The sequence below is a fragment of the Asparagus officinalis genome, chromosome 1, assembly GCF_001876935.1.
Source record: "Asparagus officinalis chromosome 1, Aspof.V1, whole genome shotgun sequence".
NCBI classification, from domain to species: Eukaryota; Viridiplantae; Streptophyta; class Magnoliopsida; order Asparagales; family Asparagaceae; genus Asparagus; species Asparagus officinalis.
The window spans coordinates 76,313,892-76,331,993 of NC_033794.1; the positions used below are offsets into that span (position 1 = coordinate 76,313,892).

Consider the following 18,102-nt stretch of genomic DNA (forward strand, 5'->3'; position numbering starts at 1 on the left):
TAAAAAATAATAAAATAAATAGTAGTTCTAGTTTTTTTACCACTTAGTTCTAAGATGTAAGACATGAGATAATTTGGGAGACTAGAACTCTTATTTTTGTATAGAAAAATAAAAACGTGGGATAATTTTGTAAAATTATCCCAATTTTAGTTTTGTTAGAGTTTTGGTTGACTAACACTGTTAAATTTTATTATAGTTTTAGTTCTAGTTGACTAACACTATAAAATTTCTCTCACAAGTTATCCTAGTTTTGAGTTCTATTTGACTAATCCCTCCTTATAATAATTTTGAACTACAAGGGAACAAAAGTGTGAAGTTCTTCATCTTAAATTGTACAAAAATTTGATGAGTCATCAAGGATGCCATGGTTTTTATTTCTAGTAATACAGAATTAATTTGAAAAACGTAGTCTAATTATCAAGACTCCAAGAGGGGAGGAACAATCTTCACCTATACCAAGTTATATTTACTAGAGCATGCTCCGAAATAATTGGAACTTGTCCCAATCCATTTATTTAGCATCTGCATGATATAAATATATCCAAATAACTCCCATAACTAACAAACAACCATAAGTTTGCACTTCTAACAGCATTTTCCATGATAGACTAAGAATCCCGTTCCTCTTCAATATCCTTGCTAGATACCCCGCAATAATCTCTAAGAGCACATTTGGATTTAAAACCAGCTTCTGAGTAAGAGAACCGAACATAATCTCCATATTCATAGGGCTTGAATTGCAATGGATGCTCATCGTCAATGAGTTCTGCCGGAGATTCCACCAAGATTCCGTCACGTGGCCGAGAGCTGAAGACTGCTGAGTACTAGTCAAGAAAGGACATAAGGAATAATTTTGTTTAAAATGAGGGGGTTAGGGATTCTCTATGTATTAAATCGCAGATAAACGCTGCAATGTGTCGTAAGACACTTTTCACTATACTAAAAATTCATATTATCATAAGCAGGTTGATCTGTTAATGGGCTGATCTTGATTCAAACTGACTATACTATTTAGTTAGCGTTTTAAATTCGTGGGTTTTTGGTGTCGAACTTGGATTGTTTTGATACAATAGTAAATTAAATCTCTTTCACTATAACAAAATTTTAAACTTGTGGTAACGATCCTGGGCAATACTTTTATTCTCTATAACGTCATGTTTGGTCAATAATGTTTCTTCCTCTATGGATTATTTAAGAAATTCTACAGCTTTGAGGAACGAATTAAGGAGGAAAAATGTTATTAATCTGTCCAACAGATTTCTAAGATTTCTTCACATCCAGGAATTTAGAAAATTGGAACGGATTCGGATCCTTTCCACTACAAAAAAAACAGTGGAGAGACCACTACATAATCACGGCCATTGATTATCTAGTTAATGGTTGTGATTTTTTCTTTTAGTGCAAATTAGGAATGAGTGCAATACACAGGGGTATGATAAGTGTTAGATTTAGATTGTATCATAACCGCCTACTAAATAATCAACGATTGAGATTAAAAGCAGTGGTCTCTCCACTATTTTTTTGTAGTGGAGAGGATCCAAATCCAATTGGAACTCAAAAAATGGTGTGTCAAGGAACTTAGGTTGAACCTGAACCCTATCTGAGCTAATCTAATATGGGTCTATTTTTAAAATTTTGAAACCCAACCGTATATGAATCTGGAGCAGAAATCGTCTATACATGTATATGTCTACATTCATATGCGTAGAGAAATACTTGCAACGAACAGGTTTGACATTTGAAGTTGATGCCTTTCTATTAGCATTTTCATTGATTTGTTCGCATCAAGGCAATATCTCTTAGAAATAAAACAAACATCTATTAACAAGACTACGTCTAATATTAAAATAATGAAGTGTTAATGAAGGTTTTAAAATGAGTGTCAACTCTACATATATGTTATATAGGCTAAACATCATAAACCACCACCACACCACACCCCCCTCAACTTTGGCTGATTATCAGAAAACCCCCTTTAACTCTAAATTATCAGAACTCCCCCCTCTTAAGTATAGGAATTATCACATAACACCCCTTTAACTTTCAGATTTCATCAAAGAGCCCTTTAAATTTGAGATTTTATAGGAAGACCCCCCTAATTTTGGGGGGTTTTCTGCAAAAATCTAAGTTAAAGAGGGTTTTCTGATAACCCCTAACTTTAAAAGAGAAGGTTTTTTTTTGGGGCCGAGGGATGGGGAGGGGTTCGTTCTTCTAATCATCCAAAGTTTGGGGGGGGGGGGGGGGGCAATATTTAGCCTATTATATACTACTACATCATCATATATTGCGTACTTTTGAGAATTTTGTTTGATCTACTAATATTGAAGCATAAGCAAGGTTAGTTGTTAATAATTTATTAAACCAAGATACCCTTGTTTCCAACCATCCCAAACCCAATTTGCAAGTCTAATTCAAATGAGGTTAATTGCACGTAATCCCTATCATCTATATGTATCTTTAATTAATAGCACTTATGTTAGTCTAAACTGTAGACCCAAAGTTGAAACGAGAGCTGGAATCAAAACGACGAAGAAAACGATCTGACAAATCCACGATCTACCGCGAACATGCACAAGGATGAGAAGAGACTGGGTCTGATCGCGATCGACCGCTCAACTCTCTGGAATTTATGCGGTCGACCATCACGGTCGACCGCGACGCAGTCAAACAGTTTCCTAAACTGTTTTGGATTCTGTTTCTACTAGGACTCTATATATACCCCAAACAATTTTGGGGTTTGTAAGACATGAAAAAAGAGAGCTTTTTGACTGAAAAGAGAGAGAGAATCTCAGAGAGATTAAACCCTAGTTTGAGAGCTTATATTTCTTCTTCAATTAATAAAAAAATTGTGTAGTGTGGCTCCCGAGGACGTAGGCACGTTGGCGAACCTCGTTAAATCTGTGTGTTCGTCTCCTTTACTATTTTTGCAATGTTAGATCTTTATTTGTGGTAGTTTCCTACTTTCAACACAAGGTCCGGAAGGGCTAGGATCCGATTAATTGCTTCGGATTCCCCAACAACTGGTATCAGAGCTTCGTTCAGTAATTTATGTGAAAGTCATGGCAAAGGAAAACAAATCAAAGATCGAGAAGTTCAACGGATCAGATTTCACCTACTGGAAGTCACAGATGGAGGACTATCTGTACCAGAAGGACTTGTATCGCCCGTTGATGGGCAAGGAAAAAGGACAGAAGAAGGAGGAGTCAGATAGTGATTGGGAGATACTGGATAGGAAGGCTCTAGGGTAAATCCGGCTGTCGCTTGCCAAATCAGTAGCCCGTAATATCTTGAAGGAGAAGACGACGGTGGGACTTATGGAAGCGCTCGCAAAGATGTATGAGAAACCGTCGGCAGTAAACAAGGTGCATCTCGTCAAGTCTCTTTTCAACCTCAAGATGGCAGAAGGACAATCCTTCACGATGCATCTCAGCGAGTTCAACACGATTGTTGATCAGCTTATCTCAGTAGACATCACGTTTGATGACGAAGTGCATGCCCTATTGTTACTATCATAGTTGCCGGATAGTTAGGCAGGTTGTGTGACGGTAATCAGTAATTCGGCGGGGAAGGAGAAGTTAAAGTTGAGTGAGGTAGTTAGCATGATTCTATCCGAGGAGGTTAGAAGAAAATCGTCCGAATCAGAAGGTTCAGGTTAAGCTCTAAGTTTCGAACAGAGAGGCAGAAGCCAGAAGAAAGAAAACCAGAACAAGAATCGGTCGAAATCAGTAAAGAAGAGGTCGAACTCGAAGGTTAGGCCTATCAAAGGAAAGTGTTGAAACTACAGCCAGGAGGGCCATATGTCTTCAGTCTGCAAAAGTCCAAAGAAGAATACGGGTGAGCAGGAGGCTTATATCGTGTAGGATGCCTTGATTCTTACAATGGACAGCGATTCAGATTCTTAGGTCATCGATTCAGGAGCCTTCTTCCACGCCACTGCTAACAGAAAGCTATTTGAGAATTATGTAGCAGGGGACTTTAGAAAAGTATATCTAGGAAATAATGAGCCCTGTAATATTATTAGAAAGCGTGAAGTGCAGATTCAGATGAAGGGCTCTAAGTGGACTTTGAAGAACGTGAGACACGTGCCGAAGCTGAAGAGGAACTCTAAGTGGACTTTGAAGAACGTGAGACACGTGCCGAAGCTGAAGAGGAATCTTGTTTCGGTGGGACAGCTTGGAGCAGAAGCCGAAGCTGAAGAGGAATCTTGTTTCGGTGGGACAGCTTGGAGCAGAAGGCTATGTTTCGATATTCACTGGGGATTCATGGAGGATCTCCAACGGTATAATGATAGTTGCTCGAGGCAACAAACTAGGAACTCTGTACCTCACCTTACATGCGAGTGACACCCTCGCAATTATAGCTGGCAAAGAGAGTACAGATCTGTGGCACAATAGGTTAGGGCACATGAGCAAAAAGGGGATGAAGATTTTGCATTCATAAGGAAAGCTAACCGGGATCCACGCCGTGAAAGTCGGGGTTTGTGAAGACTATATCTTTGGGAAGCAGAAGAGGGTTAGTTTCCAGAAGGGTGGAAGATCACCTAAGGCTCAGAAGCTAGAGTTGATTCATACAGATGTATGGGGCCCAGCCAGTGTATCATCTTTTGGTGGTTCGAGATACTACATCACCTTTATCGACGATCACTCGAGAAAGGTGTGGGTCTACTTCATGAAGTACAAGTCAGAGGTGTTCGGAGTCCTCAAGAAGTGGAAGGTCATGGTGGAGAACGAGACAGATCTGAAGGTGAAGTGTCTGATTTTTAGAAGGGTGGAAGGCCACCTAAGGCTCAGAAGCTAGAGTTGATTCATACAGATGTATGGGGCCCAGCCAGTGTATCATCTTTTGGCGGTTTGAGATATTATATCACCTTCGTCGACGATCACTCGAGGAAGGTGTGGATCTATTTCATGAAGCACAAGTCAGAGGTGTTTAAAATCTTCAAGAAGTGGAAGGTCATGGTAGAGAACGAGACAGATCTGAAGGTGAAGTGTTTGAGATCAGACAATGGTGGGGAATACGAGCTGGGAGATTTCAAGAGGTTCTGTGCTATGAATGGTATTCGCTTAGAGAGAACTACTCCAGGGACGTCGTAGCAGAACAACATTGCAGAGAGGATGAACAGGACTTTAACAGAGCGTGCCAGGAGCATGCGGTTACATGTAGGTCTGCCTAAGACATTTTGGACGGATGCAGTGCATACAACAGCCTACCTTATTAATCACGGGCCATCAGTTCTATTAGATTTTGGGATTTCAGAGGAGGTTTGGAGTGGCAAGAAGATAAATCTCTCTCCCTTGCGGGTATTTGATTGCATGGCTTATGTTCATATCAGTGACCATGTTAGGGACAAGCTAGAAGCTAAGTTATAGAAGTGTACATTCATTGGATACGTCATTGATGAGTTCGGATATCACCTTTGGGATGAGAAGAACATGAAGATCATCAAAAGCAGGAACGTGATATTCAATGAGGATGTGATGTACAAGAACAAGGAAGATGCCAAGGATAGCCAATGTAGTGGGAGCAACATTTCAGATACAGATGGATCTAAGTACATGGATATAGAGAAACTTCCAGACAGGAGAGATGATGTTTGTTCTGACCACAGAACGGAGGAGGCTCCAGATGCAGAAGAAACTAACCAGGGTGTGGAGCTTAGGAGGTTATCCAGGGTACCCAAACCAAATCCCAAATATCTTTCATCTCTTGACTACTTATTATTGACAGATAGCGATGAGCCGGAAAGCTATGAAGGGACAATACAAGTGAGTGAATCTTAGCAGTAGGAGCATACGATGCAGGAGGAGATGAATTCTCTACTCACTAATGAGACATGGGAGTTAGCCCAGCTACCTGTACAGAAGAAGGCCTCACATAACAAATGGGTCTACCGGGTCAAACAAGAGAGTGATGGAAGCAAGAGATTCAAGGCCAGATTAGTAGTAAAGGGGTTTCAACAGCGGGAAGGAGTAGACTACACGTAGATATTTTCCCCTGTTGTGAAACTTACAACCATCAGAGTGGTGTTGAGTTTGGTGGCTGTAGAAGACCTCTTTCTTGAGCAGTTGGATGTGAAGACTGCCTTTCTTCATGGTGACCTAGAGAAAAAAATCTACATGAAGCAACCTGTTGGCTTCATTGAAGAATGAAAGGAAGAGATAGTGTACAAGCTCAAGAAGAGCTTATATGGTTTGAAACAGGCTCCGAGACAGTGGTATAAAAAGTTTGATAACTTCATGCAGAACAATGGCTACAGAAGATGTAATTCGGATCATTGTTGCTATTTCAAAAGGTTCAAGTCCAGCTTTATTATCTTGTTATTATATGTTGATGACATGTTGGTAGCAGGACCGTGTTTACATGAGATAAATAGCTTGAAGAATCAGCTAGCAAAGGAGTTTGTAATGAAGGGTCTGGGTATAGCGAAGCAGATTCTATGGATGCGAATCAGGAGGGATATAGCTGAAGGGACATTGAGGTTGAGCCAAGCTGAATATATCGAGAAAGTACTTCAAAGGTTCAATATGCAGAATGCTAAGGTTGTTAGCACACCCCTTGGAAGCCAGTTCAAATTATCTGAGGAGCAATCGCCAAAGACAAATGCAGATAGAGAGCATATGAGCAGGGTGTCATATTCTTCAGCCATTGGGAGCCTTATGTACGCGATGGTTTGCACGAGGTCGGACATCGCCCATGCAGTGTGAGTTGTTAGCAGATTTGCAAGTAATCTAGGGAAGCAGCATTGGGAGGCCGTGAAATGGATAATACGATACTTGAGGGAGATAACGAACAAGCCACTATGTTTTAGAAGGAAGGAGTTTGTGCTGTAGGGATACGTGGATGCGGACTTCGCCGGTGATCATGATATGAGGCGAAGCACCACGGGGTATGTTTATACCTTAGCGTCAACAGCAGTGAGCTGGGTCTCACGTCTGTAGAAGATTGTGACTTTATCTATAACCGAGGCTGAGTATGTCGCGGTGACTGAAGCAAGCAAAGAGATGATATGGTTGAACGGGTGCTTGGAAGAGTTGGATCTGAAGCAAGGGAGAGGAGTTCTTTATTGTGATAACCAGAGTGCTATACATCTTGCCAAGAATCCAGTATATCATGCCAGAACGAAGCAAATCAACGTTAAATACCATTTTATACGCTCGCTAGTTGAAGATGGAAAGTTGCATTTAATAAAGATTTTAGGGAGTCAAAATCAGGCGGACATGTTGACGAAGGCAGTCACCATTGAGAAATTGGAGTTCTGCGCAACTTCAGTTGGTCTTCACAAGTAGAAGATGAAGGCGAAGCCATACTACGAGGATCGGCACGATCGCCGGGATATTGTTGATTGAAGAAAGAATTTTCTGGGGGAGAAGATACATACGAAGAAGGGGAGAGTTCGGGTGAACTTACTGCAGGCACTTTGGTCTCCAAGTTGGAGATTGTTAGTCTAAAGTGAAGATCCAAAGTTAAGACGAGAGCTGAAATCAAAATGACGAAGAACACGACCTGACAGATCCACGGTCGACCGCGAACATGCACAAGGCTGAGAAGAGACTGGGTCTGATCGTGGTCGACCGCCACGGTCGACCGCTCAACTCTCTAGAATCTGAGGAGCTTCTGTCGTCTGATCGTGGTCGACCGTTCAACTCTCTGGAATTTGCGTGGTCGACCGTCACGGTCGACCGCGACTCAGTCAAACAGTTTCCCAAACTGTTTTGGATTCTGTTTCTACCAGGACTCTTTATATACCCCAAATGTTTTTAGGGTTTGTAAGACACGAAAAAAGAGAGTTTTTTGACTGAAAAGAGAGAGAGAATCTCAGAGAGATTAAACCCTAGTTTGAGAGCTTGTATTTCTTCTTCAATTAATAAAAGAATTGTGTGGTGTGGCTCCCGAGGACGTAGGCACGTTGCCGAACCTCGTTAAATCTATGTGTTCGTCTCCTTTACTATTTTTGCAAGGTTAAATCTTTATTTGTGGTATTTTCCTACTTTCCTACTTTCAACACAAGGTCCGAAAGGACTAGGATCCGATTAATTGCTTCGGATTCCCCAACAACTTAGCACCCTTCAACAACTTCGTTAGCACCTAGCACTTCTGGATCGCGACTTTTAGAAGGACAATTATAAAACATTCTTCTCGATCGAGCTTGAGTTGGCGGACGTTAAGTGCTAATGAATTAGGTGAAGGCTGTTAAATAATTTAGTTGAAGCGTACGTGGTAAATGCTACTAAAGACATAGGTGAAAGGATTATATGCACTTTACCTTTTCAAATAACAAACCGATCTCAAGTTTGGTTGCTAAAGTAGTTTTAAATGTTAGAGGATCATCCATGACGTTGGTGATGCATGTGACCTCCTAGCTATCATCTTTCAAAATGAAACTATCAGAACGCTAGCTGGTTCATGAAACACTTGTTTCCTGCTACCTAGTAATTTTGGATCGACCTAACTTCGGACCCAAGTATTAATCTACGAAACATAAGAGCTGTCCTATATATTAGAAAAATACCTTCTAACTTATTATTCCAATTTTGATTATGTTATAGGCCCACTACCTATCCACTTAATTAGAATCATAGGACGTTTATGAAAGTTCGAGGGTAGCTTTCAACCAATATTTAATGCATAGGGAGACTAAAATTAATCAAAAGAATGAAGGAAAGAGATGGAGTAACCTAGTCATGATCAAGTATACAAGAATATCAAATCTTTTAAGGAATAAGGTGCTGTCCTACTGTAAATAATAAGCAAGCAATGACTTCTCACAACAACATGATACCACCCCATTAGTGGCTGAGATGATCACCTTTGATGCTAAATTGGCATAGCAACCAACCAAACCCACACCAGCTCAAAATAAAAAAAAAAGGGTTTCCTTGAAGTAGATTATAATTCTATTTGATTTTCATATTAGGGATTCCAATCTTCACAGATGTACTTTACTCTTCAAATCCATTATATAGGACCCATATTTGTAGTAACTCGTAACCTCCATACTCAATAAGTTGCTTAAATAGCTCCGGATTCGAAACAAATTAATTGTTATGAAGGTGTGAATTAACCACAAATGTGAAGATTTAGAGACCTGACATAAAACTAAGATATATTTTGGGGTCTAACAAGAGGAAAATCCATGTTTTAAAAAAAATAAATACTTGTAAAGGGTCACATATAGAATATCATATAGGAAGAAAGGAGGACTCAACACTTATTGCGCTCGCAATTTTTAATTTGGTGATTGAACTAATTTTATTTTTGTACACATATTCAAAAGAGAAAATAGAACACATGTCACAGGTTCTCCTTTCTTTCCGTATGTTTTCTACAGAGTGTCCCCTATAACATTTCGATTTTCCATCCCATAATGCGCACTAACAAGCTGTCAAGCAAAATTGACTGCTTGTTTGGTCTCCAAGTCTTTTATAGCCCATTTCAGATAGCAATTTTGGTTCGAAAAATATATTCTAATTCGAGAAGTAAGCTACAATTGGTAATATGTGACAAGAACACATACCCAAAATGCTTCACCAATTATGACGGTCAAGGAATTAAGTGATGGTGTGAGCCACCTCCCATCTTTGGCTTGAACCTCTAAGCCCTCAACTCCATGCTGACATACCATGGCGAGTATTATTGAATCTCTATGGCTTTGCATTCCAATGTTATTGGTTGAGCCTATACCGTATTCGGATAGTCTTAAACCGTAGGCCGTAGATTTGATGCATTCGTCATAGTATTTCGCCATGCCTAGGCTTTCAAGGATCATTCTTCGAACCATTTGTTCCAATTCTGCTATGTGCTTTGAGAATGTAAAGATTGTGTTGCTGACATGCAATGTGAAAATTAAGATGTAAGTGTTTAAGTAATTGACGAGATATATTAATTAGTTAAAAATTTCAAACGAATACTAATCTAACTATAAATTGAGGACTGTAAATTATTTGACAATACAGGTTCCATCTAGCATATATTATGGTAGTTAATTAACTCCTAAATTGGATATTGGAATTAAAATATCGTGTCGTGTAGAATTGAAGTGAAAAAATATTAATTAGATGATTGTTATAGTTTGTTTCAGGAAGAGTCAAATTAATGGAGAAACTTCGTTGCTAGTTTTTTAAATATATTAAGGACACGTGTAAAAAAATAATTAAATAAACTAGAGACATGCTTAATCCTTATCATAACTAAATGGAAGAATAAACTTCATGTAGTCTATCATAAAAACTTTGAACAAAGGCTTTTATAAAGTTGCAGTACATTCAAATTCAAAATAAACCAGTTTTGTGGGTGTCCGGAGGGAGGGAGGGCGAGTGATGTAAGGGGATGAACTTTGTCAAAAAAAATTTAAGGTAAATTGTAGATATATATTTAAAAGAAACATGCAATTATGCATTAGATTCCAAGATCGTATGTGGAGCACTACAGAAATTAATATTAGGTTACAAACTTTTAGTTCACCACACACACCTCCTAATTAATATCAAGATCAAAGCAAAGGCAAATGAATGAATAAGTAAATACATACCAAAAGCTTGGATTTCCTTTGTCTCCCCACATGAGAGCCGAGAACTCTTCTACACCTTCACTCTCATTGGCATTATCAACGTTCAAGCTCTCATAAGCCCGGCAGGGGATATTACCAATATACCCATGATAAGGTTTATTCGAGGTATTCTTCATTTTTATCTCCGATGGCAGCTCAAACAACTCCTTCATGCACTTCCCAAAGAGAGCATCTCGCAATTTAGGCGTGACTTTATCGTATTCGGCCTCAAAACATCCATGTATTTCAACTGCAGCCCAAACAAGAGCCCGTATCTCAGCCCATTTATCATCTCCGGTGATCATCGGATTGAGACCGGAGAAAATAATCTTTGGAAGGTGGAGTTCGTCCTCGGAGCCCATTTTCCTTTTTTGGTTTTTATTTCTTGTTATTTGGACACAATACCTAGGTTAAGAGTCTGGTCCTTTATATTAGACTTGGTTGGTTAACTTATGGGCTTCATTATGGGCTTGCACGTGTAGGAAGTGGTGATGATGGGATGATGATTGACACAAACTAAAAATTAAGGAATGAAGGGATTCACTTGCTTAGTGTTTTGTATTTTGATATTAGCAACTCATGACAGCCGGAACTAACAAAACAAAACTCATGACAGCCAGGATTTTGATTTTGAAATGCGAGAGCACATGTATGCGATAGGATATTTAGTTAATTGCTTCAGTCATGCAAGTTTTATGTTATATATATGGCCAATGCCTTTGCTATGCAAACGACGACGTTCTGTAGGTCTCTTAAATTAGTAGGTTGTAAACTAAACATGCTGATATTTCTATGTAAATATCTTGTCTAGAGATTATTTTTACTAGATTTTTAGAAGGACCGCCACATATCTAATCTTGATTTAATGGCTTGAGGACGTTCACAACAAGTCACAGCAAAAAGCTCTCACATGTCACCCCATGAAAACCACGTATATAAAAATTGATGAAGAGGAAGGAAGTGAGAATTGTTGGCGCTTGTGGCTAAAGCTGGAATAATACATATAAATTTGTTAGAGAGCTCAAGTGCTATATTTTAAAACTTTTTCAAGTTTAGCTGTTGTGCGTTTATGAAACGCTATGTTTAAAGCAATATTTGGCCTACTCTGGTGCAATGATCCCATGGCCAAACTGCTTCCAGGAACAGCAATAAGTACACTGGTGTGCACGGACCAAGTACTGTCCTCAATCTATATGACCTTTCGGTCAAGGCAAATATCTCCTCGATCTGTTAAACCTTTCGGTTCAGGCAAAGATCTCCTTGATCTATTAAAACATTTCGGTTCAAAAACCTTTCGGTTAAGACAAAGATTTTTTGATTTGTAATAACCTTTCAGTTCAGGGCTTTGTTCCTTCAGGCACAAACTAAATCTTAAATGCTTTTCAAACTCTGCAGCAGCAGCATAACAACTTAAACACGTCAATGTGTTTTTTCGTATCTTTGAGAACTGCCCCAAGGGGCTCTATTTATAGGTCTCTAAGGCCAACTCAAGAGTTATTTGACCGTTACAAATCATAATGACAATTATGATTATAATTGCAAATGACTTTGCAGTAACTGCTACATGCAGTTTTAATTGTTGCATGAATAAACGTCTGAATGCGAGGGTTGTGTTTTCATGCAACGTGAGGGTCGCTATCAGTCTCGTGGGAACGTGAGGGTCACGCCAAAGAGCGGCACCTAGCCCCGATGCCTTCATGCGAAGTGCAAAGTGCGTCTTACAAAGCCCCACTTTGCGCCTTAGCCCGATTAGCCACAATCCCCGACCTATTATTCCACGGCCCACGACTCATGAGCCCACGAGCCTACGACCCATGGCCCATGACCCACTAGAACTTATGAATGATTAATTAAATAAAAACAATTCTCGGCTTACCGTTGGCAAGCCTCGAACACAGGACCTTTTGAAACATCAAATCTTTAACTTTTCACTACGCTACTAAAGATTTCTAAAAAATACTAGTAATTAATAAATACATAGTTTGAAAACTCATGTTTGGAAAGTGGTTTTGACTTAAACTCCAACAACCCCCCCACAAGTTTTTAAACTATTATCGTGTAACAATGTCATTGTTTCAATCATTATGCATAAGGTAGATATCGCAAGGACTTGAATCCCGCTTAGACCAACTGAATAAAAGATAGATGTATGGTGTCGCAAAGACTTGAACCAGTATATGTCTAAAATCTAGCGATCACACAAGATCAAACTCATTTGTGGTAGTTTTCACTGTGAACCACACTTGCCTTTGCCTTTGCCTTGCACATATATGGCCCTGTGCATGTCCTGGTTTCTGCTAGGGCTCTAGGTATCTTTCCATAAGACACCATAGGAGACGGCCAAATCTCCACACAGGCATAGGTGAGTTCTTTAGGCATATTTCCTATAAAACATCCTGTATCCGAGATGCTTTGAACTCATTAAGGCTTAAGAGTCATCCTCTCTCATGATAGGATTCTAGGTGAGTCTTTTAGACGTATTTCCTATCTAACACCCTGCATCCGATATTCTTTAAACTCATTAAGGCTTAGTAGCCATCCTCTTTATATGATAGGATCATCGGTGAGTCCTTTAGGGAAGTTACCTATCCAACAACCCGCATCTGAAATGTTTTGGACTCATTAAGGTTTAACAACCATCTCTATACCATGATAGGATTTCACTTGTAAATCTTACTTGACTTTTGAACCAATCATCTTATCATTAGTAGCATAAGCTTTAAACTAATAACTTGATGTAAATGGTAAGTATTTGTAAGACTCATCAAACTTAGCAAATCTTACTTGAGTTTTGAACCAATTATCTTATCATTAGTAGCATAAGATTTGAATTAATAACTTGATGTACATGGTAAGTATTTGTAAGACTCATAAAACTTTGAGACCCATTTCAGCAAACGTCCTTCTGACTATGTCTTATTTTAGATCCTTAGTCAAAGGATCAGGCACATTCTCTAAAGACTAGACATCAACCACAGAGATGACTCCTTAGCAAATGAGTTCTCTCGAATAGCCACGCTTCAGACGAATGGTTCCCTTCTTTCCATTGAACATCGAGTTCGCTGCTATAGCGCTCGTCGCCTGATTATCACAATAGATAGTAATTGCGCCTTACAATTTTGTCAATGGGAGGTCTTGGAGAAAATAACTGAGCCACTTAGCTTCATCTTTAGTAGCACAGAGTGCGAAAAACTCAGATTCCATCGATGATTGTACAATCATAGTCTTCTTCTTAGACTTCCACGTGACGGCAGCTCTACCCATGGGGAAGAAAAAACATTCAGTAGATTTGCACTCATCTAGATCTAAGCACCAGCTCATATCTAAATAGCCTTCGATTATAGCCGGAAGTCTAATATAAAATAGAACCAGAACTATAGTTCCTTTCAAGTATCTCATCAATCTATGAACAACATCCCAATGAATCTTTTCAGGATTACTTGTGAACCTACTAAGCATTCCTAAAGCGAATGCTATGTTTGACCTTGTGCAGCTCATTATGTACATAAGGCTCCCAATGATCTTTGAGTAGCTTAGCTGCTCTACTGGTCTTTCAGTTTTCCGTCGTAGCTTTTTGTGGTAATCATAAGGCACTGACAGTTCTGACACATTGTAGTAGTCATACTTTCTTAGCATGCTCTCAACATAATAAGATTGGGATAATCCAATACCCTCTTCAGAGTATATGATTTTGATTCTAAAAATCATGTCCGCAGATCTAAGGTCCTTCATGCTAAACTGTGCTGAAAATTTTTTTTTGGTAGATATTACTATCTCCAAATTACTCCCGATGATGAGCATATCATCCACATAGAGGCAGATAACCATCACCTTTCCTTCTATGACCTTAATATATATGCACTTGTCAAATTCACTGACTTGATACCCATTGTTACGAATAACTCCATCGAACTTCTCATGCCAGAGTTTCGGTGCCTGCTTAAGTCCATATAGAGACTTAACAAGTTTACAAACTTTACCAGCTAGGGCATCAAGTCCTTCTGGTTTAAAAACTGGCTCCGAGTGTACGAATGACCAATCATAAAACTATCGAATCGCCTATACCACTGTCAAGGAGACTACTTCAAACTGTATTGTTAGACCCTAGAAGGGGGGTGATTAGGGTCTTATGCTAATCTAATCCTAATTAAAAGCTAATTAAAATTATGTTGATCAATTTGTTCTTGCAAGAAGAAATATGATATAGATATGAACAATAATGATGAATAGATTGTACGCTAAGCAAAACACAAACACACGATATGTTTACGAGGTTCGGTCACCACAACCTACGTCCCCGCTCCTCACCTCGAGGAGATATCCACTATCACAATCCGGTTTGGAAGCAGAAACTTCTACACACTCGGTTTACAAGATCACCGAAAACTCTCACACTACACAAACACTATGCAATCACACTTTACACACTAAGTGTAGGAACCTACCCTGTGTCCTCCTCCTCAAGTGCTCGATTACTACCTCTCCTAGGTTCGTCAATCGACGCCACTCCTATTGGATTCGACCCCATGTCTCTCCTCACACTTCTCTTGGTGTACAAGTGTATTACAAGTAATTCTCACAAATAAAAGTTAAATACAATGATTTGTTCTCAAATAACAAGTGAGAACACAATGAAGCTCACACTCACTAAATCACACCCCACAACCCACACTATATGGTATGAAAATATTAAGCTCAATAAGTGTGTGTGATAACAGTGAATGAAACTCTGTTAGCCTTCTTATTTTGATGATGATTTACAAACAATTTACATCTAATGTTGTTTGTCTAGTGTTTGTGTTTTCGTATTTATTCTAGGCAAACAACGAGTTGGAGGATGGATGAATTGCGCCATAACGATCATATCTAATGGAGGTTGGCGGAATTGTGGAATGAAGCATTGCATTTCAAGTTAAATATATATATATACATATATGTTTTGGTTTGATTTTTTAGATATGAAACAAATATATATTCATATATATGTTCATATGTTTCATATTCAATCATATTTGAAAATATATTGTGTTCTTGGTTTATGGACTTGATAATATGTTTTTATATCTAATCCTAAGTCTATAAAGCCATACAAAAGTTTCCAAAAGTTGTATTTATGTCAAAACATCAAAATTTATGTATATCAACTTTTCATGTTTCGGACATACTTGCAAAATACATGAGTTTTCACATGAGTTTTGGACATACTTGCAAAATTCATGTATATCAACTTTTCATGTTTTGGACATACAAATTTCTTCGTTTAAATGTTTATATTCATATTGTTCGCGGTGAAAATCATCTTCATTGAATTCATCGTTATCTCAAGTAATTGATTTTTTTTTATTACAAAAGATCCGGTCTTTTTTAGATCCGGTTACAACAAAATCAAAGAAAAAAGAAAAAATTACAACTTTTCTTTTACAACTTTCCCTTTGAACAAATCGCAAGATCCTGTTTTGCGGTCCCTTGCTTGTGTGGGTTCTTTACCGACGCCGGGGTTAATCCGTGGACCACCGCGCGATCTAGATCCGGTCGGATCTATACGATTCGACGGGTATTATTTCGCAAAGGAAACAATAGCCGTAGGGTACTAATTCACCAAGGAAATAGTAGCCTTTAATTCTCGGGATCAAAGGCCAAGCTTTGATCCGGAGTGTAGTTTCGTGTAGATCTTAGATCTGATTTTTACCTCTCGAACACCTGCCTTTTGTGACGTGGACGCTCGCCGAGAATCAGATCTGAATCTTCAAGTCCTCAAGTCTTCAAAACTCTGAGCTCAATCTTCAATTCGGCAGAGTTTTGGCTCTCCAAGTTCCAACCTTTCAAAAATAAGCCTACAGCCCTCTATTTATAGGCATTAAAAGCGGATCTGGGCCCAGATCTGGGCCCAGATCCGAGCTGGCTCGGCCAGGTGGCTCGGCCAGGCCGAGACACTTGTGAGTGTCTCGGGTATTTTGAAACGTGAATGGATGCATTCTGTTGCTCGCGTGTGATTCGTTAACCTCGTCGCCTCGTTGATTCGTCGGTTTGTGCCGAGCCATATTAAGGGACCTATAAGCAATTTTATATGCCTACAGATACCCCCTCCAAAGTATTTCAGTCTCGTTCTTTTATAGAATAGTCTGGGATTTTTTGGATATGATTGTCCCAACCTTTAGTCGGTGTGACGGGACTTTGGAATGGCTTCTGTTCTTGATTCCTTCAATCTTCCAGGCTATTCGGTGCTTTGTCGAATGTCTGTAAGAGTTCCGGTGCTGCATTTATTGTCTGACCGTTGTCGGAATTTTAAACTTGAAGTCGATTCCTGATTTTTTTCAATCTTTAGCTGACCATCGATTGTTGGCGTTGAGTTTTTGTTTGCGACGTGTTGTCCGGCGTAGTGTTGTTGAGTTATCCTTAAGAATATTTTTAGAAAAAATATTCTCCAGAAACTTCTCAACCAAAAATAGGGAATAGTTTATACTCATATACTTTGTTGGAGTATTTTCTGTGCCCAAATGAGCTGAACCGGCTTGATAATGAGCCAAAAAAGGCAGTAATTCGGCTCAAAAAATTTTCTGATCCTTCCGAATATGTGGGAGAGGCAATGATAAACCAATGACTGAACCCTCGGTCGATTTGAAGTTGTTTCGATGCTTGATTCAGCTTCAATTTGAATTCTGGTTCAAACCAGGTCTGGTCCGGTTCAACTTGGTCTGGTCCGGTTCAGTTTGGTCTTGGTTCAACACTATAAAAGAGGGGTTTTTTTTTTCATTAGGGCCGGCCCCCTTCTCCTCCTCTTTTTGGATTTTCTCTTCCCTCGAGTATCCGTTCTCCCTCAAAACTTCATAGTTGCATTAGATCTAGTCTTCCTTTGGATCTTTGACTGAGAAATCCCTCAAAACTTCCATATTTAAAATTTCTCTCAGGCCCCTCGAGCGCGTGGTCTGAGTCCCTTTCAAGATCTGATTTTTATTGGATCCACGAGTTTTTCCTCAGGTAAATCCTCAACCATTTTAGCATATTTTATGCTTAATTCAATTTATGAATTTGTGAGGTCGCATGCGAGGGTTAGGATTAAGATTTGGCGCCTCGAGCTCACCTTTCAGGGGGGAAATTGCAAAAAAGAGGAACTTTTTTTAGATCTGATTCCTTAACTTATTTTGCAGGTCTCTATGTCTCGTATTGCGAGGGGTCAATCCTCTACCACGTCGGCTGATGGCGCTCCTCCTTCTTATGCTGGTGAGCTATTTTTGGAAATTTACAAATTAGTCCATTTTTTTTCTTGGAAATTTGCAAATTGGTCCTTTTCACCCCATTTTGTTCTCCTTGGTGAGGCAATCGGGAAGAGCCTTGATTCTCCTTAGCGAGGATCGACGCTTTAAAGATATGTTTTGCTTGGTCAAAACCATATCTCAAAATTAATAAAAGGGGGCGTTTTGATGCTGCATTGTGCCTTATAAGGCAGGGACATATAGTCGATATACCCTATCTTATAAGTGCATAATGTGGCCAAATCGTCTCACCCTTTATAAGGCAGTGACTCTATCTTACCCATTCGTAGGATGAGTTCAACT

At 39.2% G+C, this 18,102-nt stretch overlaps 1 protein-coding gene across 1 annotated transcript; it reads right to left on the bottom strand.

The window, feature by feature from the left end:
* On the bottom strand, window positions 609-10,908 carry LOC109835995 (2-oxoglutarate-dependent dioxygenase AOP3-like). The gene is made up of 3 exons (XM_020403945.1): window positions 10,529-10,908; window positions 9,515-9,824; window positions 609-824 (listed from the first exon to the last, which is right to left on the bottom strand). The coding sequence occupies exons 1-3, from the start codon at window positions 10,906-10,908 to the stop codon at window positions 609-611; spliced, it is 906 nt and encodes a 301-aa protein (XP_020259534.1).